This window comes from Marmota marmota, unplaced genomic scaffold (assembly GCF_001458135.2).
Source record: "Marmota marmota marmota unplaced genomic scaffold, marMar, whole genome shotgun sequence".
NCBI lineage: Eukaryota > Metazoa > Chordata > Mammalia > Rodentia > Sciuridae > Marmota > Marmota marmota.
Genome location: NW_026000082.1, coordinates 21991197 through 22016745, shown reverse-complemented (window position 1 = coordinate 22016745; position 25549 = coordinate 21991197). Strand labels below are relative to the sequence as shown.

Sequence of the window (25549 nt, the reverse complement as noted above, 5' to 3'; positions counted from 1 at the left end):
TATGGCATTATGTAAAAATGTGGATGTGTAACCAATGTGATTCTGCAATCTGTATTTGGGGTAAAAATGGGAGTTCATAACCCACTTGAATCTAATGTATGAAATATGATATGTCAAGAGCTTTGTAATGTTTTGAACAACTAATAAAAAAATATAAAAAAAAGAAGAGTGAACCTGGTGGCATTACTATTCCAGACTTTAAACTATACTACAGAACAATAGTAACAAAAACAACATGGTATTGGCACCAAAACAGACTGGTAGACCAATGGTACAGAACAGAGGATACAGAGTCTAACCCACATAAGTACAGTTATCTTATATTAGACAAAGGTGCCAAAAACATATATTGGAGAAAAGATAGCCTCTTCAACAAATGGTGCCAGGAAAACTGGAAATCCATATGCAACAAAATGAAATTAAACCTCTATCTCTCAATATGCACGAAACTCAACTCAAAGTGGATCAAGGACCCAGGAATTAAACCAGAGACCTTGTGCCTAATGAAAGAAAAAGTAGGAGGCTGGGGATGTGGTTCAAGCAGGAGCGCACTCGCCTGGCATGTGCGCAACGCTGGGTTTGATCCTCAGCATCATATACAAATAAAATAAAGATGTTGTGTCTGCCGAAAACTAAAAAATAAATACTAAAAAATTCTCTCTCTTTAAAAAAAAAAAGAAAGAAAAAGAAAAAGTAGGTCCAAATCTCCATCACGTCTGATTAGGCCCCAACTTCCTTAATAAGACTCCTTTAGCGCAAGAATTTAAACCAAGAATCAATAAATGGGATGGATTCAAACTAAAAAACTTCTTCTCAGCAAAAGAAACAGTCAGTGAGGTAAATAGAGAGCCTACAGAATGGGAGCAAATCTTTACCACAAGCACATTCGATAGAGCACTAATCTCTAGGATATATAAAGCACTCAAAAAAAAATCCCCAAATAACCCAATCAATAAATGGGCCAAGGAACTGAACAGACACTTCTCAGAAGAGGATATATAATCAATCAACAAACATATGAACAAATGTTCAACGTCTCTAGCAATTAGAGAAATGCAAATCAAAACTACTCTAAGATTTCATCTCACTCCAGTCAGAATGACAGCTATCAAGAATATAAACAACAATAAGTGTTGGTGAGGATGTGGGGGAAAAAGGCACACTCATACATTGCTGGTGAGCCTGCAAATTCGTGCAGCCAATCTGGAAAGCATTATGGAGATTCCTTGGAACACTTGGAATGGAACCACCATTTGACCCAGCTCTCCCACTACTCGGTTTATATCCAAAGGACTTAAAAACAGCATACTACAGGGACACAACCACATCAATGTATATAGCAGCACAATTCACAATGGCTAAATTGTGGAACCAACCTAGATGCCCTTCAGTAGATGAATGGATAGGGAAATTTGTATATATACACAATGGAACATTACTCAGAATTAAAAGAGAATGAAATCATGGCATTTGCAAGTAAATGGATGAAGTTGGGGAATACAATCCTAAGTGAAGCAAGCCAATCCCCCCAAACCAAAGGCTGAATGTTTTCTTTGATATGAGGATGCTGACTCATAATGGCAATTGGGGTTGGGGGGAGCTTGGGAGAAATGGAGGAACTTTAGATAGGGCAAAGGGGAGAGAAGGGAAAGGAGGGGGCAAAGGGGTAGGAATGATGATGGAATGAGTTAGAAATCTTTACCCTAAGTACATGTATGAAGACACGAATGGTGTGAAAATACTTAGTGTACAATCAGTGACTTGAAAAATTGTGCTCTATATGTGTATATGAAATGAATTGCATTCTGCCATCATGTATAACAAATTAGAATAAATAAATAATTTAATAAAAAAAGATAAGGAACAAGGTAAGGTTGTCCCCTCTTACCACTCCTTTTCAACATTGTACAGTATGTTTTAGCTTATGCAATGAGACAAGAAAAGGAATTAAAAATATGTAGATTGAGAAGAAATAAATAAAAGTGTCTTTATTTGCAGATAACAAGATCAGCTAAGTATTAAATCCTTAAAAATCAACAACAAATAAAACCCCTTTTTGGAACTAGTAAGTGATTATAGCAAGTTTGAAGGTACAAGGTTAACAAACAAAAGTCAATTGCTTTGCTATATACAAGTTATTAATAAGTTTTCTGTCACTATAACAAAATACTTGAGATGATTCAGTTATTAAATGAAAAGTTTCTTTTGGTTCATATTTTAAATGTTCCAGTCCAAGACTGGGTAGACAGACCCATTGCTCTGGGCCCCTGAGGGAGTGCTATATTGCAATGGTGGGGAGGACATGGCAGAGCAAACCCATTTCTATCACACGCCAGGGAGCAAAAGAAAAAGAGGAAGTGGTCTGGGTCCCACAATTCCCTTTGGGGTGTATACCAATGACATAAGGACCTCCCACTAGGCTTCACCTTTCAAAGGTTCTACCACCTCTGAATAGCACCATTCTGGGGACCTCACTTTAATTTAACACATGGGTCTTTGCAGGACATTCAACATCTTACCATAGTCCTAACAATGAACAAGTGGAAGTTGAAATTACAACTCATTACTGTTTATATGAGCACGTGAAATGTAAAATACTTAGGTGTAAATATAACAAAATAAGTAGAAGATCTAATATCTGTGGATCTGGATCACTGTGGTATATTCTTGAATATATGTAGAACAGTATAACAGATTTTTTTTAAAATAACAATATCGGGGCTGGGATTGTGGCTCAGTGGCAGGGCGCTTGCCTAACATGTGCAAGGCCCTGAGTTCAATCCTCAGCACCACATAAAAATAAAATATTGTGTCCAACTATAACTAAAAAATAAATAAATATTTTTTTAAAATGACAATATCATGTACCAGAAATTAAATTCCTGATAAATGTTTGAATTTAGGATGAAAAAATTTTAATATCAACCTAAAAATGTGCAGAGGTACAGTTTCCCAAAATTCTTTGTAGGGAGTATGTGGGCAAAATGTTTGAAGATAACTACTCTAGGAGAAAGAGAGATAAAGAATCTGTTTTGAGACAGTGAAGGAAGATAAAACCTAAGATATCTTAAGTTAGGGTCACCACCACTCTCCTCTTGAGCCTTAAATAAAAATCAAGCCTTTTTTCTATGAGGCATGGAGGCCAGTCTATTAGAACAAGAATGGGACAAAAACAGTAAATCCAAGAAGGAAAGAAATCCACTATCATTTAATAAATACCCTTAGATTCTTGCCTCACCTGCTGCTTAATGCAAACATGTGTGGGATAACTTTTGCAAGAGATTGCAAATTTTAGTTAGGGGAGAATTGCAATTCCTTTGCTCCTTGAAAAAAACTGGATAAAGGACAGCTTAGGAATTTAAATGGACAGGTCCTTACCTGACCAGCTACATTTCAAAGCATCAGCCAAGGCCTTTAATAACTAGGTAGGGAATGGGACAAACTGGTTGCAGCCAAGGCCTGAGGTGGGGAAGAGGCCAAGGGACTGAGGTGACTAAAAATCAATTTTAGGTTATGTTGCTGTGGTTTGAATCCTTTCTCCCTCAAACTTTTCATAAAGGTTTTTGTGAGTCTCAGACTAGGATATTCAATGGCTTACTTGATGTCTTTACTTGAAAATCTGATAGGCTTCAACTCAACACATCCAAAACCTTTTGTATTTTTCCAAAACCTGACTCTTGATTCTAACTTCCTCAAGGCTCCTATTCCCAGTTAGCCCCACCACCATTCATTCAGTTAATCCAGCTATTATTTATTTTTTTCTCAAACCTCATAGTTGATCTCATCAGCAAATCCTGTTGGCTGAAACATTGACATACATCCTCACTCTGACCACATACATCTACTTATTGCTGTTACCTGAGACAAGCCACCATTGTCTGTCACCTGGACAACAGCAACTGCTTGAGACTAGTATTCCCATTTCTGCTTTTGCTCCCTTACAGTTTATAGCATCTGGATGAACCTTTAAAAATGTAAATCAGATTGTGTCACTACTCTGACCAATATTCTCCAGTGACTTCTCTTCGGCATTGAAATAAAAAACAAAATTCTCATGTGATCTCTGAGGCTTCACATAGAGCCTCTCTCACCTCATCTACACGTCACCCTGGTCCAGGTGCCTGGCCTCCTTGCTGTTCCTCCAATACCCCAAACAAAGTTCTGCCTCGGCACCTGTGAACTTACTAGAAGTTTTGCCCTAAGATATATGTATGTTGTACTTCTTTCAGGTCTTTGCCCAAATATCACTCCCTTAGGGAGGGTCTTCAAGTGATTTCATCTAAAACTGACCCATAACCCCCTCATGGCCCTCACAATCCATCATCCTCTCTATTCCTAAATTGACTTTTTACCCCTGTAACACAAATCACCATTTGACTCCTTATTATACTTTATTAACAGAATGTAAGTTCCATGAATATGATTTTTTTTCTTACTGCTGCATCCCTGGCACCAGGTAGGTGCTTAAACACATGAAATGAAACTAAGGAAAATATTTCAGTTTTATGACAGGAAACAGCTTGCACTGGGAACCCTGCAGAAGGTGGTTTTAGGGGATACCAACCATCAAAGCTGGAGGAGACCTTAAAAATGGGAGAGAATCCTGGGAATTCATAGAAACTGTTGTGGTGAGTACTAGACTTCCTGAAACACAAGGAAGGGGGATTACGGTAACTCCAGCTGCATTACACATAGCTTATTTCACCTTCATATCACAACAGATGAGGAAACTGAAGATGGAAAAAGTGAAGTCACTTGCCCAAAGTTATTCAGCTAGCACAGCAGGAAGCTGAAATCAGCTGTTTGACTCTAGAAGTCATGTTGTTTCAAAGACACTAAGTAACACTGAATGCCAGGCAAAAAGTATGTACTCAGTTAAGTAACAATTGAAGGAAATAATATTTCAAAGAGAAAATGATATTTAATTTGGTCTCTTGAGACCAGACAACCTATGGACAGAACAAAGGAAAACAAGGAGAGAGGAACTTGAACATAAAGATTTAGGGTAATACAGTTAGAGGGAAGAGCTGTCTGGGAAATACTAAATAATCTGCTTGGCTGGAGCTTAGGGTGTTGAAGGAGCACATTGGGAGACAAGGTCTATAAGGGCCAGAATATAATTGAAGAATTTGGGCTTTATCATGAGACAGTGTTGAACATTAAGCAATAGACTATTATGATAAAAATACTGCTTTATGGGGCTGGGGTTGTGGCTCAGGGGCAGAGCACTTACTTAGTGTGAGGTACTGGGTTTGATCCTCAGCACCACATGTAAATAAATAAAAAAGGTACATCAACAACTAAAAAATATTTTAAAAAAGAATACTGCTTTGGTAAAGTCATTGGGAGTGCCAAGGAAATATATGGAGTACCAAAAAAAATATATTTGTTGCACTAATCTCATAGTCTATTCTCACTGACACCTGAAAGGTTGATGTTAAATCCTGCCCTGACTTAAGAGTTCACCCAAGAACCACTAGTTGGCAGCAGTGTGCCAATTAATGGATGAGCCAGGTCCCCAACTGGTAATTTCTCCAGCGGATCATTCCTTGGGCCGTGACTAGGTGTGATCACCTGGTGGAAAACAGTAGTAGTGGGAGGGCAACATGTACAGAGGGGATCTTAAAGACCCAGTGGGAATGGAGAATGTGGAGGTCAGAGGCTAGAATGGCTGATGGCTGGAGGATATGGGAGTGGAGAGGGGGCAGTCGTGAGAGATGGATTATGAGTGGCCTTGAGTTCCCAGATTCAGAAAGCTGGACGTCGTGAGGGAAATGGGGACCCAGAAAGGTGTATAAGTAGAAGAGAGACATAACTAATTTTCATTTTAGAAAGATCACTAAAACTGTAATGTGGAGAACGAGGGGAAAGAGGAAGCAGAGAGAAGAGTAGAGGCTGATCCTGAGAAAGAGGATGAATGGTCCACACTATGGCCAGTATGTCAATAGACATAGGTGTCAGATTTGTAGGGGATTTAAGAAATAAAAATCACAGAACGAGAAAGAAGTCATTTAGAATGTAGTTTTGATAAAAGAGGATAAATATTCTTTATTAGTAAATACACCTTCTCAATTGGGTTTTCTGCCTAAAACAGCGCTGGAAGGACTAAGATTATGAAAGTTCTTTTAAATCTCTAGTCCATTCATTCAACAATCTCAACCAGATTCTGTGTTGGAAACAAATCCTATACTTTGAGGAAAGGGCTTTGATGCAGGGGATACAGGACGCCGAGGAGAGGACACTTGGGAGTCTAGGATCTCAGATTAAAACATCAAACGAAACTAAGGACCGGTGGGGAAAGAAAGGGGATCAGGGAGCAGCTCCGTTACCTATTGACCCTCTAGAAGTCACCTGATGCATGACAGGTATCCATGTGAGCGCCACTCCCCAGGACTTGCGGCGCTAAATAGCCACGTCCCTTCCTGCCAGAGTAAACCGCGCACCTCCAGAAGCCCTGCTCAGGCTGGGCTAGTCTGCAGCAGACGCGCCCGCGAGCCCGCCGCTCACCTCCCCACCGCGACTCCGATTGGTGGAGACTCCTCCTGGCCCCGCCCCTCGGCGAGTGACGGGAATAGGCTGAGGGAGTCGGTGCGCCACGGAAGGTCCGGCAGCGAGCAACGCCCCGGGGTTTGGGGAAGGTGGACCCTGGCCCCACTTTTTTGTTCACACACCGGGCAGGTTTGCAGTCCCCTGAGGGAAGGCGTCGGGTTGCGGAAGCGGCACCTCCCGGAGCATTCTGGGCCGCAGCGGGGGGCTAGCTGGGCCCTCTGCGCCTGCGCGTCGCCTCGCTTTGAGGAATCGCGGCGCTCTGGAGCGTTGATTGCGGTCTCTTGCAGAAGGGAACTGGGGAGGGGATTTTCGCATCTTTTCACACCCAGGTCTGGATCCCTGGGACTGGGAAGACCTGATTCTACTGACCTTTGAGGTCCACGGACGCGAGGGGAGCGGGCGAGCCCCTAACGCCAACTGTTTGACGGTATTTACTCCCTGCCGCCCTCCTCCCGCCGGTCCCCACATCCCTTTAGATCCGGCGGGAACAGCCGGTTGAGTTGCGCGGAAGGATTAAGAACCCTGGTAGCCTGGTTCCTTGTCTCGCTTGCACTGCCCCTCTGGGGGCCTCACTTGTACATAAAGTTTAGGAGATCAGTCCTTCTAACAAGCCCTTCTAAGAAGGGCTTGGGGACAGAGGATAAAGCTTCCTGTCACCCAGCCCCAGCCCCAGCCTCTTTATCGGTTAACCACCTTCCCCCAGGCTCTAGCAAGGCACACCCTTTCTCAGCCTTGTTCCTCATTTGTGTGATGGGGATGGAAAGTCCTCATACATTTTCTTTACCTAATGGTGATACAGACACTTCCATTTACCAAGTACCTGTTTTTCCTTCTCACCACCTCCTTAAAACCTGGTCACACCAGAGTGTTTATAGTTTTGCCCATGTGCATTTATGAAGGAGAATTATCCTCAGATCTTGTTACCGAGTCTCTAGAGACAAATGTCCTTTGTGTTTTATTTCAGCTATTTTGAGTGTCTTTTGAATAATTCTGCAGACCCAGAGAAACCTAGTCAGTGCTTCTTTCCAGGACAGGTGGAAGAAACTTGGATTTGTGATAAAGGGTGGAAGGGCAGTGTCAACAGGAAAGGAACAAATGAATGCTCTTAAAATTCAGGGGTGAAAGAGGAGGGTCAGAAGTCAGAGGAGGCAGTAGTATACAAACTGGAACCAGAGGGGACAATTCCAGAAGAAATACAGCTTGATAACTCACTGGGCTAACACAAAAAAAGAGTCCACTTTGTTTGAAGGTGGGGCATGGGGAAGGGGTTCTGAAGTGTGATTGTTAAAAGCAAGGGTTTTAAACATATTTGCTATTAGACTTAAGGCACATAACTTCTGTGAGCCCGTCACATGAAGATTCAGGCACCTACTTCACATTTAAGATAATTCATATCAAGCCTGAGCATCATGGTTGGCACAGAGCTATTATTATTTGAACTCCAGCTATCAAATATATGATGGGAATACCTTGAATACCAAGATAAAGAAATTGTATTTTCTTTGGGTAATAAAAGAGATCATACAGATTTTTGAGCAATTAAAGGCCACATTGCCCAGAGGTGCTTGGAAGGGATGGGATCCTGAGCCAAAGTCCCAAGCCACTGCAGTGGTTGCAACTTTGCTTGTTTCTCTCATTCCCATCCAAACATCCCTATCCTCAATCCACAAGCATTTCAAAACCATGTTTCTAAAAACCAGCCATTTATATCTGTTTAGGTAAGTTACAGAAGGAGTGTGTTGGTGTATTTACAAGTTGGTTTGTCCAGATATACTATAACTTAGTGTCTGTATTTAATATTGACAACCAAAAAAATATATAAATATCTTCCATCTATACACAGCAGGGCAGGAGTGTCCATGTTTTCTTCAGCAGTGAGTTTTCGGCCTCCCATGGCCCTTTTTTCATGGTCATCATCTGGCCCTCAGTGCAGAGGAGACTAGAACCTGGCAGCCCAGTTTGGCCTTCCCCTCTCCTCCCTGCACTCCAGTGCTCCCAACTGGTCCCAGGCAAGGAAAGATTAATTTGAGTGGTTGGGTAGGAAGAGATGGGAATAGGCAAATCCTAAAATGGAGCCCGATCCCTAAGGTGGAGAGATCCAGGTCTGCAGAAAGAGGTGGCCACAACCACCTCCTGGGGTTGAAGCCTCATAGTTCATAGTTCAATTAGTGTGTCCTTGATCATAGGTCCAGCCCTACAGATTAGCTTGGTGAAAAAGGCAAGTGTCTGGACAGGGCTTGGCCCCTACCCTCAGGCACTGAACCACTCAGGGTGAAGCCTGGGGTGTGGGGACAAAAGACTCTGGCTGATAAAAAAAATAATAACAAAATCAGTAATAAAAAAAATTATAAAACCTGTTGCTTGTCTGAATAGATTTAAGCAACAGTCTTGCTTTCGTTAAAATCCTGGAGCCATTAAAGTCCTGAATATTCTGCTGGACATCATTGCTGGCTGAAGAAAGGAGCCCCAGACCCGGCTTGACTGAGATCTGTCAGTTTGGAAGTCTGTCCAGTTATCTGTGCTCCAGAGAGATTCTTGGGGCTGTTGGGAACAGGCCGGGCTGGGGGCGTGGAGCACCTCACACTTGGGAATCAGCCCCTAGAGGGTGGAACAGCTCCTCAGGTGTCTTGTCACTTTGGCTGGCTCCCCCCTGCCGGAAGCCAGAGGCAATCTCATCGAAGGTCCGGCCTTTAGTCTCGGGAACTTTGAAGTAGGTGAAGATGAAGAACAGAATCAGGAGCACAGTGAAGATGATGAAGACGTAGGGACCACACAGTTGCTGGAAGATACACAGACATGTTAGAGGTCATGACCCTATATTCCTGGCTGCAGGACTTTGGATAAGTCACTTTACCTCTAGGTTTCTGATCTGATAAAGGAAACATATCCATGTACCACTCAGGAATGCTGTAATAATTAAATGAGATTGCTTATACCTGGCATGGGACAGGCTCTATGAATATGATTCAATGCTAAGGAAAGAACCTAGAATTGTTCACAGCCAGGTAACCTGGACTTCTGAGCCCAAGTTTCTTTCTCAGCATGATTCCTGATTAAAATATTGAGAGAGCACTTTGCACATGAGGTCATACATGTAGGTGATAAAATGATGAGGATTGAACAATGGGGGTTCTCACCTCCACGTACTGGAAGCACATGCCCACAATGAAATTTGAGGTCCAATTGGAGAAGCCAGCGACGGCAAATGCAGCTGGGCGTGGACCCTGGCTGAAGAGTTCAGCCACGATGAACCATGGGATCGGGCCAGGGCCCACTTCAAAGAAGGCCACAAAGCCAAAAATGGCCACGATACTCAGATAGGACATCCAGGGCAGCTGCTCCTGTTGAGGAAGTTGGGGAATGGGGGTGGTGGTGGAGAGGTTAGACTGGGTTGTAATGACTCCTTAGAGGAAATCAGCTCCAAGGGCCCCAGCTCTGGGCTGGAAGGCAGGAGACCTGGGGTGCTGATTCTGGATACACCATATGACATGGGTACCCTGTGTTGGGTCTTGGTTTGTAAATGTTATAATGCTGCATATAATCATTCTTTTTTAGGAGGTCATGATAGAAAAATTAAAAGACTTTGGTTCAGATCTTAGATCTGTTGTTCATCATCCCCTCAACAATCATTGGATTTCCCCAAGTTTAGCTGTACGAGTGTAATGCACAGGGGTTGACAAATGAGTGTTTGTGCATGTGAGGGCCTGGTATAGATAATCACAGAGGTTAGTCTCAGGCTTGGGGCCTGCACACCTGAGGTGGATGCCTAGCTTCATCATTGATCTGACATGGGACTTAGATTTCCTTACCCATGAAGTGGGAATACAGGTTGAGCATCCCTAATCTGAAACCTGAAATTCAAAGTGCTCCAAATCAATATTTTTGAGCACTGCTGACATGATATCACAAATGGAAAATTCCACACCTGACCTCATATAGTGACTAATCATAGTCAAAATGTAAGCACACTCAAAGTATTGTATAAAGTTGACTATAAGATGCATATGAAAAATGAATTTCATGTTTCCATTTGGGTACCATCCCTAAGACAGCTCAATCTGTATATGTACATATTCAAAAATCCAAAAATATCTGAAATCCAGAACACTTCTGATATGGGCATTTCAGATAAGGGATACTCAACCTGTAATGGCTGAACTGCATCTCTGAGTAGTGTGAACTGTGCGAGACAGGTATGTTTCTACATCTCTGTGGTGGGGAGGGTAATATTTTTAGGGTATTTGTGAAGATGAATTGAGTCTACATGTGAAAGCTTTGAAAGGTTCAATTCGGGGCAGGCAAGGCATTTCTCTGGGGAGATGAGAGCTTGAGGTCTGAGGCCAGAGGTGCTGTGTTGAGAAACTCAATCAAGGAGAAGAAAGTTCAAGACCCGATGTGAGTGGGATAAAAGGAGACAACCTCAAGAGCCAGAAGATCAGGCCCTGGCCCAGGGAGCAGAACCAGGGAGAGTTTAGTCCCATGTAGCCTGTCAGGCTGGGGCTGACACAGGCACTTTGGGATCTAAGCCCAGATGGATTTCCCATATCCCCAGCCACTTTACCCTCCAGAACATGGCCACTTACCAGCAGGGCCAGGGCGATGGTCATGAGCACAGCACAGCCTGCCATGCCAGCCAGGCCTATGAGGTGCAGGGTCCGCCGGCCAGCTCGCTCCACCACAAACAGCTGTGGGCAGAGAGAGTGTGAGTGTCACCCTTGCCTGGTGTCTCTCACAGCTCACCACCCAGAATTTAGTCAATAGTGGGGAAAGCCACATGGCACTGCACAGACCGGGGGGTGGGGAGAGGGCTGGGGGAGACAGCACCTCCTCCTTCCTAGGGCTCTATTTGGGACCAGATAAGAGGGTGAGGGCAAAGAGCTAACTCTAGAGCCCAATAGCAGTACAAGGTGGCCCTAGCGACCAGACAGCTGAGCATCCTGGCTGTGACCTTTGGAGAGCATCCATGTCAGCTTATCAGTAATGAACCTCACAAGATGTTGAGGATGAAATGAGAGAACGCTTAGGGAGCACATGACACATGCCTGGCTCCCAGCAAATGCTGTCAGTTCTATCATGGGCCCCTGAGGCTCTGAGCTGTACCCTGGCTGCAGACCAACAACAAGCAAAGACTCACCGATACGACAGTGAAGGCTGTATTGACAATGCCTGAGCCGATGGTGGCATACACAGGCTGCTGCACTCCTGCCTTCTCGAAGATGCTTGTAGAGTAGTAGAACACCTGCCAGGCAGAGAGATTGTTGGGTTTTGGCTAGGTGCTGTGGCCCTTCCCTTGCCTCTGCACCAGTAGATGCAGGATAAAGTGTGAGTAAGGAATGAAGGGGACAAATACTACTGCTCAGAGGACACTGCACCAGTAACTTTAAGGCTTTTGGCTCTAAAGGGAAGCTTCTTGGGCAGATGCTTGCTTATTATTTTGTTTGACTTAATTCATAGCACACACTTGAGCCTGGGGCTTGGCTGGAGCCACAGGAAGGGGTGGGTGGGGGTACTCACAGCATTGATGCCCGACAGCTGCTGGGACAGCTGCAGCACCACGGCAATGAGGATGGGCTGGCGGTAGGCGGGAGAGCGGAACAACTCCAGGATGGTGACCTTCTTCTCCCGCATCATTTGCCGACTCTCCTCCTTCATCTCCTGCAGGTCACGGGTCACATCAGCTGTTCCGCGCAGCTTCTTCAGCACTAGTGGGACGAGAGAAGGTGGGGTGGCTCGGAATGGGGGCAAAGGCTAGGGCTCATGGGGCAGGGAGGAGGGCAGGGCCCGGCCCGTACCACTCTTGGCCCGATTCTCCTCGTTGCGGTTGATGAGCAGGAAGCGGGGGCTCTCGGGGCAGAAGGGCAGCAGGATGCACTGCATCAGGGCTGGGATGAAGATGATGCTCAGCAGTAAGGGCCACAGTTCCTCGTTGCCCAAGATGGAGTCCAGGCCGAACACCTGGGGGAAGCCGGGGCTGTGAGCGCCCCTGTCCTGGCCCCTATTCCCATGCCAACCCACCACAGTGGCCTTCCCTGCTTGGTATCAGCCACTGCTTTAAGGAAAGAGCTCCAGTTATGGAGGCTCTGCCACTAATATGAGGCCTGACCTCCACTGAACATTAATTTCCTCATTTGTAAGGTGGGGAAAGTAGGACCCAATACCACATTACTGGGAGGACAAATGACAATGCTACAAATGTGTCTGGCATAAAGTATGGGGGGTGCTACTCTCTCATGGGCAGACTCTGGGGATGGACAGAGAAGCTTTTTGATGAGAGGTACAGTATGCACAAGGGCCTGCCAGCTTGGAGGCATGAGAGATCCCACATGTTAAACAAACAGTGGGGTCCCCTGTGGTTGGAGGCTGAGTGAGAAGAATGAGAAGCCGGAGGGAATGCTCCTTGGTTAGGAAGGCCCATGGGAGGTTTGCAAGTGGCAGTGTGTTCTCTGGGAACTGTGTACCATGAGGTTGTCCTTCGCAGGGCTCTAGAAGGCTGGGTGGGAGGTCTAGTTGAAGCCTGGCTGGACTCAGACCTGAGGACCACTAAAGCCATGGATGGGGGCAGTGCTAGGCAGGCAGACCCGGCCCTGACTTACCTGAGCAATGAGGATGCCAACAACGATGCCCAGCTGGTGCAGGGTGCCCAGGGCCCCACGAAGAGCTGTGGGTGACACCTCCCCCACGTACATGGGCACAAAGCCTGTGGTCAGGCCACAATACACACCGATGATGAAGCGGCCCAAGATAAGCATCTCAAAGGACTTGCCCAGTTTCGAGAAGCCCATGAGCACAGCAGACACAAAGGCCAGAAGGTTCATCATCAGCATCGAGTTCCTCCTGGGGGTGGGGTCACAGGTCAGGTGGGTCCCTGGATTCCCTGACACCCCAAGGGCTGGGCCATAGGTAAAACCCTAGAACAGGCAGAGAAGTCTCCCCCCACCCCTTCCTGCTAGGACTCCCTGGACAGGAAGACATGGGCTCCCCAAAAGCAGGGCCAGGACCCTCTTACTCACCGGCCAAAGCGGTTAACAAAGAGGCCCACAGAGAAGGAGCCAATCATGCCTCCAACAGAGAAGATGGCCACCGAGAGGGACCAGAGTGTGGTAAGTGTGGTGGGCAAGATGGGCTCCCCATAGCGGTGGATCCATGTCTGGTTGTAGAACTCCTCGATCACCTGCAGGAGAGAAGCAGCTTCGGTGAGTGGGTGAGGCCAGGGCCCACACTCCCCTAGCTCGGAGAACTCCATTTTACCACAGAATGCTGAAAGGCCCAGGGCCTAGTTTTGTTGCAAACTTACTGCATGTTCTTGAACCAAGTCCCTTCTTTTGGGGGTTTGGGAGGGGCTCAGTTTCCTTAGGCAAGAAACATGGGCTGGACTCCATCTCAGAGCCAGCTCTCACCCTTCCTCTAAGGCGTGGTTCCCAGTGCTCTGTGGTTTCACATGTTCAACATGACTTGCTGAGGATGGTGGCAAATGATAGAGGAGCAAGTTCAGGCACAGAGCAGAGACACACAGGGAGAAAATGCTTCTTCTCACATGTCTCTTCTCTTCTGCTCTTGGTGCCCTAGGGCCCCAGCTCCTGTCCTGGGGCCTCTCCCCAACCTCCTGCTAGGGAGGAAGCACAGCTAGACAGACAGGTTCTGCCATTCTGGTGGCCCTGTGGGAAGTGCAGGCTCACTGAATTTGCATTTAGGGCCTGGCATGACCAACTTATATCACTCTTCAGATGTGCTCACAAAACTGACTCTGTCACATTCTGCCTTCCAAGTCCAACTCCTTTGGGGCTGGTCTGTGAGTGCTAGCCTAAAGAACCCATGGCCTCTTTCCCTCTCCAGGTGCTCCGCTGGGAGGTTTAGGGAAAGGATACAGACAGGGAAACAGTTCCAGGAACTGGAGACACCTGTCCTTGTACAGGCCTGCCCACAAGCCCTATCCCCACCCCTGGCAGAGTAGATGTGGCTGGCACAGGCAGCCCTAGTTCTGAGCACGCTCACCATGCTCTCGGGCAACACCGACCCACATCTAGCGCACATGTAGCCAGGCTCAGGCCCAACTAATAAGAGACAGCTTCCTGTGCACACAGCCCATAACATATACACTTAAGCTCATCTAATCTGAGGATTCCTAGCTTTAACCTGTCACAAACCTGCATGCCCCTCCTTCCCTTGCAGCTTGTAGCTCACATTCAATCTCAAGTTAACCTAGCCTGACATCCTCCCCAGCTGTGTACCGCAGACCCTTCATTCTCTGCCGTCCCTGCTTGTGGTCCTCCCTACTCCTCTCAAGCCATAGAGGAAGAGGAGGTGGTAGGTAGCTACTCTTGCCAAAGGGGAAATGGAGAGAGCCCTGGAATGCTCACTAACCGTCTTCATCCCTGCACTGATGCCAGGACTTGTCAAGTCTAGAGACATTCAGTAGAGGCTAGGCTCCAGGGAGTTGGCATAACTGGGAGGGGAGGGCAGTCCTAAGGATCTACTTATCTGTTTCAGGGAAGCCAGACAGTGCAATGATTAGGAACATGGGCTCTGAATCGGAACACAACCAAATTCAGATCTCAGCTCCAGTCTTTATTTCCAATATGACTGTGGGCAAGTTATTTCATCTGAGTTCCAATTGTCTCATCTCTAAACTGCAGATGTTAGCAATTCAATCACACATCACTTAACAACAGGGATACACTCTGAGAACTGTGTCATTAGACAACTTCATTGCTGTGCAAACATCACAGAGTGCACTTAATGCAAGCTTATAGATGGTGCAGGCCCACCACTAGATGTGGCCTCTTGCTACAACAGAGGCATGGTGGACATGTGATGCAGGAGGTTGCTGCCAGCGTCACACAGCAGTCGGTCTTACAGCAAACATTTTTTTAATAAGTAGAGGGAGTACTCTCTAAAATAACAATAGAAAATAGAATAAACACATAAACCAGTAACATAGTCATTTACTATCATCATCATAACACAGTATTACATACTATACTTAATTGTACGTGCTGTGCTTTTTTACTACTTGACAGGTTGTTTATAGCACCACCACCAATTCTTCAGTCCCATTATAATCTTATGGGACCACCATTGTATATGTAGCCTATCACTGACCAAAACATCATCATGTGGTACATGACTATACCACTTCACAGTACTATAGGGAAATAGTGAAATGCACTTACAGTCCTCTCACAAAGCCTGGCACTATCACCCCTAAAGTCAACCTACCACACACTGGTACTGGCCCCAAGCCGTGCAGACCTCCCACAAAGCCTAACTAAGCCTTTATGCCACATTTTGGAATCAAGTCTCCTGTAGGGATCAATCCAGCCTCCCTGCCTACTGTCCTCTGCCCTTTCCTCTACTCTCAAAGCACAGGCCACACCTTCGCTCTTTGTATGATTTCTCCGCCCTTCCCTGCCTTTGGATGCATTACTCCTGCCTTTGAGATTCAACTCCAAGATTTCCTTGACTCCCAGGACATTGTCTTCCCTGAGTACAGGGACCAAGAGCCAATGTCAGGGATACCTATAGGTGAATACAGGAATCAATGAATAGAGGGTCTTAGGTTCTTATCCTAGAAGCCCTTGATTCTGCTGGGGGGCAGAGACAAGACAGATTTTAACAAAACACAAAGTGCTTGTGTTTTTCAAGGGACTAGCTGGGAACAGTAATGCTCCATTTAGTATCAGAATTTGCAGAGAACAAGCTGTTCTAGATAAGGGAACTATACAGATAAATGACGCTCGCCCCTCCGTGGACCCAAACTTTCCTGACCCACCATCAGATTGGAAGTCTTTCTTCCTTCTGTCACTCTCACTGAATAACCAGACCTACCAGCTGGGTTCAAGCACAGTGGTGTCCTTGGGTCTCTCTCAGGCACAAGGAGAGATGTTTGTCCCTGCCTGAAGGCTTTTCATTTCTGCAATCCAAAGGTCTCAGGGTCTTCTCCCACCCCTCTGTTTCACAGGCTGGTCTCACACAATTTTCTACACTCCTTCTAAAATTTGCCAAGAAATCAGCTAATGTAAATTGAATTATGTGCAAAGAAAGTAAATAAGGCCAGGTACTGTGGTATACATCTATAATCCCAGCAACTTGGTAAGCTGAGGCAGGAGGATCACAAGTTTGAGGCCAGTCTCTGCAACTTAGGGAGACCTCAAAATAGAACTGGGGATGTAGTTTAGTGGTAGAGTGCACCTTGGGCTCAATCCCCAGTACAAGAAAAGATTAACTAAGTACCAAGTAAGGACTTAACTATATCTACCTGAGCTAAAGGATGTGACACTGAGATCTCTAACTCTACTTGAGGTGGTGAGGCAGCAGGTAAGAGGACCACAGGTAAAGAGGTGTTCCCAGAGCCCCCATCCTAGGTTAAGTCTCCTTAACAGTCAGAGGTAACAACCTTATCCCAAGCTAGCTCCTCCACACTCACCAGCCCCTCTGCTGCTCAGACCACTTTACTGGAATAAGCAAGGGGGAGCAGCCTGCTTCATTTACTTCAATCTTGCCCCCTGACTCATCTTCTCAGCCCCAAACCAGCAGTACTTCCTGGCCAGGCTGAGGCTGGGCAGGAGGCTTCTGCTTCTGAATGTGGAACTTGACATTTCTAGAAAGAAGCTGCCCTGGGTTTGCATTCCTGCTGATGGTTTGAAGGCTTTGTGTCCCCTCCTCCTGTGGGGAGCCATATGGGGCTCCAAGCTGACGGTTGGCCAGGAAAGGCAGGGGATACCTGGAGAATCACAAGACTTCTACATGGGTAAAAGTTCTGGGGTCACCTTTTCCAGTCATCCCTCAGCATCCCTCCTAGAAGTGTCTGGTACCCCTTGGGGAAGAAGATCCTATTGCCTACTTCCCTAACAGGATCTCACAGAGCAGTCTCCCAATTCCCTAAGCAGCCTCTTCAACCCTGGCTCATGTTTGAGGCGAGACCCAGCACCAGCCAGCTCCAGAGGCTCTCACCTTATGTGCCCATTACAAGCCTGCTTGTCACAAGTCTTGATCCTACTACTGCTACCATATCCAGCCGTCTCCAGGTCCTACTGATTCTGTCTCCTGATTAGTCCTATTTCTCTACCCATACAGCACCTGCCCTAGGTCTCACTTGGATTCTGCTTCTGACTCTTCCATCCCTCAAGGCCAGATCCCATTTCCCACAATTCATTATTCTTCAGCATGGCAGTCAGAGCCCTGCAGGACAACTATTATCAGTCAGCCCTCCATTCCTCCTCTGCTCTCTTCCCAGCCCATTCACACCCTTTCTACCCTGCTTCGGAAGCTGGGTAAGTGGATGCATGCTGGGCAGAAATGGAAGGTCCTGGTCAGGTTGAGAGGGGACTGACATGGCATTAGTCTGTTGAGAGGCTATGAGAGATCTCTGTGCTAGCCCCTCACTGAGCACAAAGGTCAAAGAGAGCTGGGGGCAGCCAGCTCAGTGCAGCCAAGGGCCCTGGGATGGGGTAGTGTGCAGGCAATGGCTATTTCTCACTCAGCTGCTGTCCTGGGCGGGGGAGGGAGGCCCATGTATTCCTATGGGCATCTTTGGAATCCCTGCTGCCACCCTCCACCAGGCCCAAGCAATTGCGGGTGAGGACCATGCTTCTGCCTTAGCTACAGAGGAAGTTCTCACTTCCTCTCCCTGTCCGGAAGGTGTCCGTAAAGGAGCATGAGGCGGAGTGTGCCATTTGGCACTGGAACGAGCTGTCACTTTGGCTGTCTTAGAGAGAGGCCACCACCTACAAAGGAGCAGGAGGGACAGGGTTTCTGTTTTTGTATAGCCAGGAGACGAATCACTACCCTAATCATAACACAGGATAAGGAAGAACCTGAGGGAACGAGGGGCCTGCTTCGGGGACCCCAGCAGGCCGTAGCCCCAGAGGGCAAAGGCCCTGGTTTTCTAGGCTTCTGAGAATAAGACCTATGGCAGTGGATTTCCTGTCTGTGGACAGGAAAACTGTATACGTCAAAGTGATCTAGAGCAGGGACTGGCCACATTTCATGTAAAAGATCAGGTTGGGTCTGTGAACCACAAATGACCCCCGTTTTACTTCCAACCCTTTAAAATTGTGAACCCATTCTTAACTTATGAGCCATATACAAACAGGCTGCTGGCTGGACTTGGCCTGCCTGCTGACCCCTGATCTAGGATTCTAGACTATTGCCAAGAGGTTCATTTGGGAACCTCCAACTGGTCTTACCATCCTCCTCTAGATACCCCTCTAACCTAGGAGGGCTGGGTCTTCTACCTCACCCCCAATAGGGCTCCCTCTTACCCTCCTTCCACTTTTCTAGTTGTTATATGGAGATGAAGGGGTTAAACAGCCAGCAGGCTGTCAGCTCTGGTTAGAAGGAGGAAAGGGCCAGTTTGTCCAGTTCAGTCCCCCAGCCTGGCCTTGACCCCTGTTCCCAGCTTTTTGCTCCCTCTTAGTAGGGGCTGGCCCTAGCATTTCCCCTCCCCCTAGCTCTCAGCTCAGAGTGTATGGCTCCATAGTAACTCAGACACCCCAGAGTCAGCTGGGAGTTCAGAGCCAAATGTTCCAGGTGGGGCTGGACAGATGGGTAGCTCAAACTAGTCCCCTGGGGCCTCTCTCTAGGGTCTGGGGAAGAAATAGGCTCAAGTTGAAGCTAGAAGCTGGACCCAAAACCACAACAGAGATTGGACCACCTAGGTTCTTCTTCTGGAAGAGCAAGACATGGCCTGCCTCCAAATCAAGGCCAGACCTTTGCTCTGGCTGTAGTGACCTTTCATTGGTCCATGGCCTCCAGGGTCTTCCTCACAAATGCAGGACCTTAATTTCACTTTGACAGCCCCATCTAAAGCCCTGCTCAGCCCTCAGGATGAAGTGTCACTGCCACCCACACTATGACTCATATGCCTGCCCTTCCTCTGGTAGACACGGCAGCTTCCCCCACACAACCTGGACACCCCAATACTCCCTGCTTTCATTTGAGCCTTTTTTGCTTACACTTAATCAGCTCTTGGCCAATGTGGATACTTCTCTGGAAAGCCTCCCCGAGGGCCACCCCTCCTTCCCAACTGCAGTGCTTCTCAAATGAGGGTGATTCTGTCCCTTCAGAAGACACCTGTCTAGGTCCAGGTCCACTTTGGCTGTCATACTAGTTATTGACAGTGATGGAGGCCAGGGATGCTGCTAAACATCCTAACAGTGCCCAGGACAGCCCCCACCCCAACACCAAAGGATTGCCCATTAGAAAGAGGCAACAGTGCTGAGGTTGAGAAACCCTGCTCTAGGGCCAAGCACCCTCTCTGCTCCAACTTTTCCATATGCAGCTAACTGCAAGGTTCTGTGTGCTCACTCTAGGCTTAGCTTCAACACAGAGGGTCTGATTTACCTGTTGCTGTGGCCCAGCATAGGAATAGAGGGAGACAGGGTGATTACTAATTGCTAACAAGTCATGAATCTGACTGAGGGACTTAAGATGATGGGGCTGTGACAGGGTGTGATGGTGTAAGAGATTGTGCAACTGAGTATGGGAAACAGTTGAGACGTCTGTACATGACTGGGCTTGACTCATCTCCGAGCTCAGAACATGAGGCCAGCTGAGTGCCAGCTGTAGGTATGTCCAACGGTGTTTAGGTGCCCAGCTCTGATCACACCCAACTTCCATAGTGGTCAAGAACACAGACGGAAGCCAGACTCCATGGATTCAAATTCCAGCTGTGCCTTATTAGCTGTGTGTCTTTGGTTTAGGTGCTCAACATCTCTGTGCCCCACTTTCTTTTATGGTAACTATTTAGTGGGGTTATTGTAAGGAACAACTGAATTACCATTTCTAAAGCACTTAGAACAACGTTGGACACTAGGTAAATAAGATGTAAGAGTTGTGGTGACAGGTGCAGGAAAAAAGAGACCCAGAATTCTGGATCTTTATATAGAACTTGGAACCCAGCTAAACTGAGGGGGCAGTGGGCTCAGGTTGAGAGGCAGGTCTCACTCCCAGCCTGGTTCAATTCTCTCACTCACAAAGCGGGCTCAGCTCAGGCCATCTCACCTCTATGCATATCTCACCTTCCACTGTCAAACAAGGAGGTTTGATCTGTGGGCATCAGGCTCCTCCCAGCCATCACTCTGGGTTCTGAGAGGGCCTCCCCGCAAACACGCTTCACACTGTCCCTTGGTAAGGACCTGATGGTTTCTTTGTGGGCATTAGTCATCTCTGGGGTGAGCTGGCGACTGGGGAGGGGAAAGGCAATTCTTAGATCAGCTGTGGGGGGATCAGGAAGACCTCCCTCTGTGGCTGGGCTTGCCTCTTCCACCTCCTTCCCCCTCCTTTAGGGAGAGGGGACACATGGCAGGGATGTCACCTTTGCTCACAGGGTAGGGCAGGGAAAGGATGCAGTGAGGCCTGCTTCCACCTCTGGTTCAATCCTTTGCTCTCCTGGGCCCTCCCCTAGACTTGGTTTCCTCAGCTACAGGAGGAAGAAGATCATCAGCCCTACCTGCCTAACAGGGCTGCTGGGAGGAGGTAATTGAAGGGAAGGTGCTTTGTAAACATTTAAGATAGTATCATGATTAATTAGCCACTTCCAGAAGGAAGCCCTTTGGGCCTCTTTTATGGCAGAGAAGAAGCTTCTGGTAATGAGCAGCAGAACTGACTTCCCCACAACTGGTGGGCAAAGTCTCCTGTCAAGAGTCACTGCCAATCCAATGATGTTTTCTAAGAAAAGTGTTTCTGGACAGAAGGGAAGTCCCATGCCAGTGAGCAAGACCCCATCAGGGAGCAAGCACTTCATGCCATCGCATCTCTACAGGTTTGCTGGTCCCTGGCCCTCCTTCTCTGGAAGTCAATGCACCTTCAAGGTCTAACTTGGCTGCAAATCCTTCATACAGCCCTGCCTATTTTTCCCATCCTCCCCGCCCCAGCACAATTATTCCCTCCTATTTGCTTTCACAGCACCCTGAAGCCCTCTGTTAATTATATAGTCAACCCCCAGAATCTGTGAGTTTAACCAACTGAGGATCATAAATATTTGAAAAATAAAAATTGCTTTTGCACTTAACATGTATAAACCTTTCCTTTCATATCATCATTCCCTAAACAATCCGACTCCTCCATGCCACACACAGCATTTACATTGTATTAGGGTAAGTGACCTAGAGATGGTTTAAAGTACGTGGGAGGATTTGTGTAGGTTATCTGCAAATACAACGCCATTGTGTACATTTGAACTTGAACATTCAAAGATTTTGGAATCTGTAGGAGGTCCTGGAACCAGTCCCCGTCACATGGATTCCTAGGGATGACTGTACTCTGGTTTTACGAGGGGTAGTGCCACCACTCTGCATGGGGAGTCCTCAGAGGGCAGAGACAGGGCCCGGCTCAGACCACATAAGACAGCCATGAGGTCCAGAATGTGCCCAGTGCCTTCACAGGTGTGTCCCTTCCTGCTGCCTAGGCCAGTATGGGGCACAGCACGGGCACTTGGTAAGCCATTCTGAATGACAGAGTTGGCAGAATTGAATCCCTGTATCTTCCTGGGACAGTGCCTTCAGGTCTACCAGGCCCAGTGGCCACTCTACCTTGTTCTACACCTCGGCTCTGAGCTGTGCTTTGTTCCTTCCTCTTTCATCCTTCTATTCTCTCTTCACATGTTAAAATGATCACTTCTAATCTGTTCCTGTCAGAAAATGCCAGAGAAGTTTGTAAGTGCAAATGTAATCATTCCAAACACGTGTGTGCTTGCCAGAAAACACCGCTAGATTTCTGTATGTTTTCAAGGCTGGTTTCTGGAGTGACCTTTGGACCTGTGTCCCCAAATACTCCCATAAATGCAGTTTACAGCCTCAGCTGGGCCCCCTGTGCTGGTCACCTGTACTTCTATGGCACCCTGGTCAGCTATCTCGCCCACTGCCTACCACAGCGCTAACCTTTAGCCAACTTCTGATTAGATAAGAAGCTTCAAGGATTAGAGAACTTCTTTCTAGATTTGGTCACATTTTCTTAGTCCCTTCTGGACAAATGCAGCCCCTTAGCTCCTGCTCTAACCCATCTGCCTCCTCAGGACCCCACCTCACTTCCTGATCTTCCCCCTTTCCTCATCTACCGGTTTCAAAATGAAACGAAAAACAATCCTAGCCTTATAATCCCTCCAGCTACACAGTCTCTTCTCCGGGCATCTGACAGCATTCCCTCACTTCATTCATCTACTCACATTGACCACGGGCAACTACTACCCCAGGCACCGTTCTAGGCACTAAGGACACAGCAGTGAACACAAAACACCCTGGTTCTTCAAGACCTCACGTCTTCCCCTTTCGAGGCTCCTATCTCTGGGTTTTAGATATCACCTTTTATGCTCCTTCTGCTCCTCTCTTCTGTAACTGGGGATGTTCTCAGGGGTTTCACCCTGGGTTCCTTTTTTATTCTAGTCTCCCTGGGAGATCTTCCTACTCCCATTTGGACACCAGTGACCAACTCTCAACTCCTCTCCAGACGGCATCTAAGAACCTTGTGTCCCAACACCTCCCACATTCCCCAGTGGTGTCCCACTGAACCTCAATTCCTGCACGTCCCATGACACCTACCGGCTGCTCCCCTGCCTGCTCCTCTCTGATACCCCGTGTCGCCTGAACTGATGACCCAGTCCTATCCATTCCTCCTCCGGAGGATGCCACAGCAGCCTTCCCACTAATGTCCCTGGCTTTGCTCTCACATTCTCAGATCCATCCCACCACTCCAGGAGCCTGAATCCATTTCCTGAGATGCAGATGTGGTTCTGCCTACCCTCTTTCATGGGTCCCGACCATTCTCCCTCTGAAGTCCCTCCTCCACATGCCCAATCTAGCTGTGCCACACCATTCTGGTGGTTACTTGTTTTACAGATCAAACTCACCCACAAAGCCCACAGTAGTCCAGCCCCGGTTTACTCAGAGGTCAGCACCTTTGGCTCCCCAATTTTCCCTCTCCTGGCGACACAGCAAACTAAACACTTAACTAAATGCTGGCTCTCTCTCCTCTGGGTCTTTTCCTCTCTCCTCTGTAGACCTTCTGTCAACCCACCCTGTTCTGTTCCTGGACACCTCTCCATCTTGACCTTGGAGTCCTAGTTCTGTCATTCACTCACTTTGTGACCACTGTCAAGACATCACTCAATCCAGTTCCCAGCTTCAGCTATGCATCACAGTTAGGAAGCTTTTTACTCAATACCCAAACAGCATCCCAGACCAATTAAACCAGAATCTGGGGGTGCCCAGGGGACCTCAATGTGCAACCAAGGTGGCGAGCTCCGCCTCTCTGCCTCTGCTTTCCACTGCCTTACAGACAGTTCCATCTAGAAGGATTTCAGAAGGGAGCCAGCTCAAAAGCACACACCTTGGCAGGAGCTGTGCAGAACACTTAGCAAAAACAGCACTTGGGATTGTTCCAGGCCGGGGCCCACAGTCGCCATGTCAGGCAAGCTTGGAAAAGTTCTGTCAGGACCGCTGCAGCTGAGCATGACTCAGCAGGCCTGGCCTTCCTGGTGACCTGCTCCCCAGCATTGGGCGTGGCCCCCACAGCCACCCTGTCTGCCCTCTTGGAAGAAGCCCAGCTCTGATTCCACACACTGCCTGGTCCCTCAAACAGGCCCCCTGTCCTCAGGAGTCTGCCACCCTCATTTTCTAGCCTCACCCCTCTGGACAGTGAACGTGGTCCTGACTGGAAGACCAGGCACTCTCACTCCAACCTCTCGGTGAGGGTATGAATTTTTTAAATGACAGGGCAGTTGGTTACAGAGACAGCCTGAGGCTGTGGAAACAGCAGAGCTTGGCTTCTGACTCTCCCATTCACTGGCTGTGTGTCCTTGGGCCTGGTGGATATTTCATCAGCCTGGACCTCACTTTCCGGGTCTATAAAGTGGAAATCACCACTCATCCTCATAAATATATGCAAAATAGCCAGTACAGGAGGGACTCGGTTATAATCTCCTTTCCTGCCCAGACTCTCTTTTCCTTTTCCCCCTAAAGCAAGTTGGTGGGGCTAGAGATCACTGCCAGCATCCCTTCTAGTCTTGACATGCCAATGAACAAGTGAGGGCAGATCTGGGATGTGCTGTGGGGAGAAAGAAGTCAGACCTCCAACCCATGTGGTACCCTAAGGCAAGACATGAATTTTTGCTTCGCCTGACGCGGTCTCCTGGGGGACGAAGTGGTTTCAACCTGGAATCAGATGCCTTAAAAGAGAGCGCACTAAGTGTGGATGGGGTGTGAGCACAGGCTGGGGGACCACCTAGTGGGGAGGTGTTGGATACCAACTCTGTCTCTGACTAGCTGGGTGACCCTGGGTAGGAGTCTCCTCTTTGGCCATTTTCCTCACCTGTGGGATAAGGAGGGATGATGGTCTGTCTGCCTACCTGGCTGTCTCAAGTGAGATAAATACCAAGAAAGCCCTTGGTGGTCCGAGAATGCCCTATGAACACAGCATCATTACAACAAGTGCTGTTCTGATTATAATAAATGTCCATGTTGTGTGAGAAAATTGGTCAAGATGACCTATAAAGACCCCAGGATTCCGTGGACCCTGAGATTCTAGAATCCTGGCTGGGGAGTCAGACAGGAGTCAATGCTCAGGAGTGATACCCAGGTGACAATGTGAGTATGGGGCCAAGAACAAGGACAGTATAGCACTTACCTTCTGGGGGGCATTGATGACTCCAGTGTTGTAGCCAAACTGCAGGGATCCGAGTACTGCCCCTCCCACGGCCAGCATGAGACGGCCAGTCACCTTCTGCAGAGAGACAAAGCACACGGTTACAGGTGTGTCCAGGCCCACGATACTATAGGGCAAGGCCTGGGCTGGCAGGATCCCTCGTTCAGGTATCTTGCCCGACTCCTGGCACCATACCCATCCCTCTCCCAGGAAACTCGGCCATTTCCTGACCTCGGGTGCCTAAACCAGCCCAGCAGACTTCTAGACCTTTTCCTGGGGAAAGAGAGGAATCAGGGTCTTCTCTCTCTGAAGCATGGTCTTGGTGACACAGGGAGAGGCTTTGGATTCTCTGAGGGTCTCTCCT

At 47.6% G+C, this 25549-nt stretch overlaps 1 protein-coding gene across 1 annotated transcript; it reads right to left on the bottom strand.

The window, feature by feature from the left end:
* Positions 1 to 8235: 8235 nt before the first annotated feature.
* On the bottom strand, positions 8236 to 25304 carry Slc2a1 (solute carrier family 2 member 1). Its single transcript, XM_015485155.2, has 9 exons — positions 25168 to 25304; positions 13560 to 13720; positions 13143 to 13383; positions 12342 to 12504; positions 12064 to 12251; positions 11684 to 11788; positions 11133 to 11234; positions 9687 to 9890; positions 8236 to 9328 (listed from the first exon to the last, which is right to left on the bottom strand). Exons 1-9 carry the CDS (start codon positions 25243 to 25245, stop codon positions 9128 to 9130), a joined length of 1443 nt encoding a protein of 480 aa, XP_015340641.1. The 5' UTR covers positions 25246 to 25304; the 3' UTR covers positions 8236 to 9127.
* Between the last annotated feature and the right edge of the window lie 245 nt (positions 25305 to 25549).

What these genes read in the sequence shown, in the direction of transcription:
- Slc2a1 (XM_015485155.2), bottom strand. Translation starts at nt 25,245, where the DNA reads ATGCTGGCCGTGGGAGGGGCAGTACTCGGATCCCTGCAGTTTGGCTAC. An exon ending in TTTGTTAACCGCTTTGGCCG is followed by an intron (nt 13,384 to 13,559) that starts GTGAGTAAGAGG and finishes CCCCACCCCCAG; the next exon opens with GAGGAACTCGATGCTGATGA. An exon ending in CAGCCTTCACTGTCGTATCG is followed by an intron (nt 11,235 to 11,683) that starts GTGAGTCTTTGC and finishes CTCTGCCCACAG; the next exon opens with CTGTTTGTGGTGGAGCGAGC.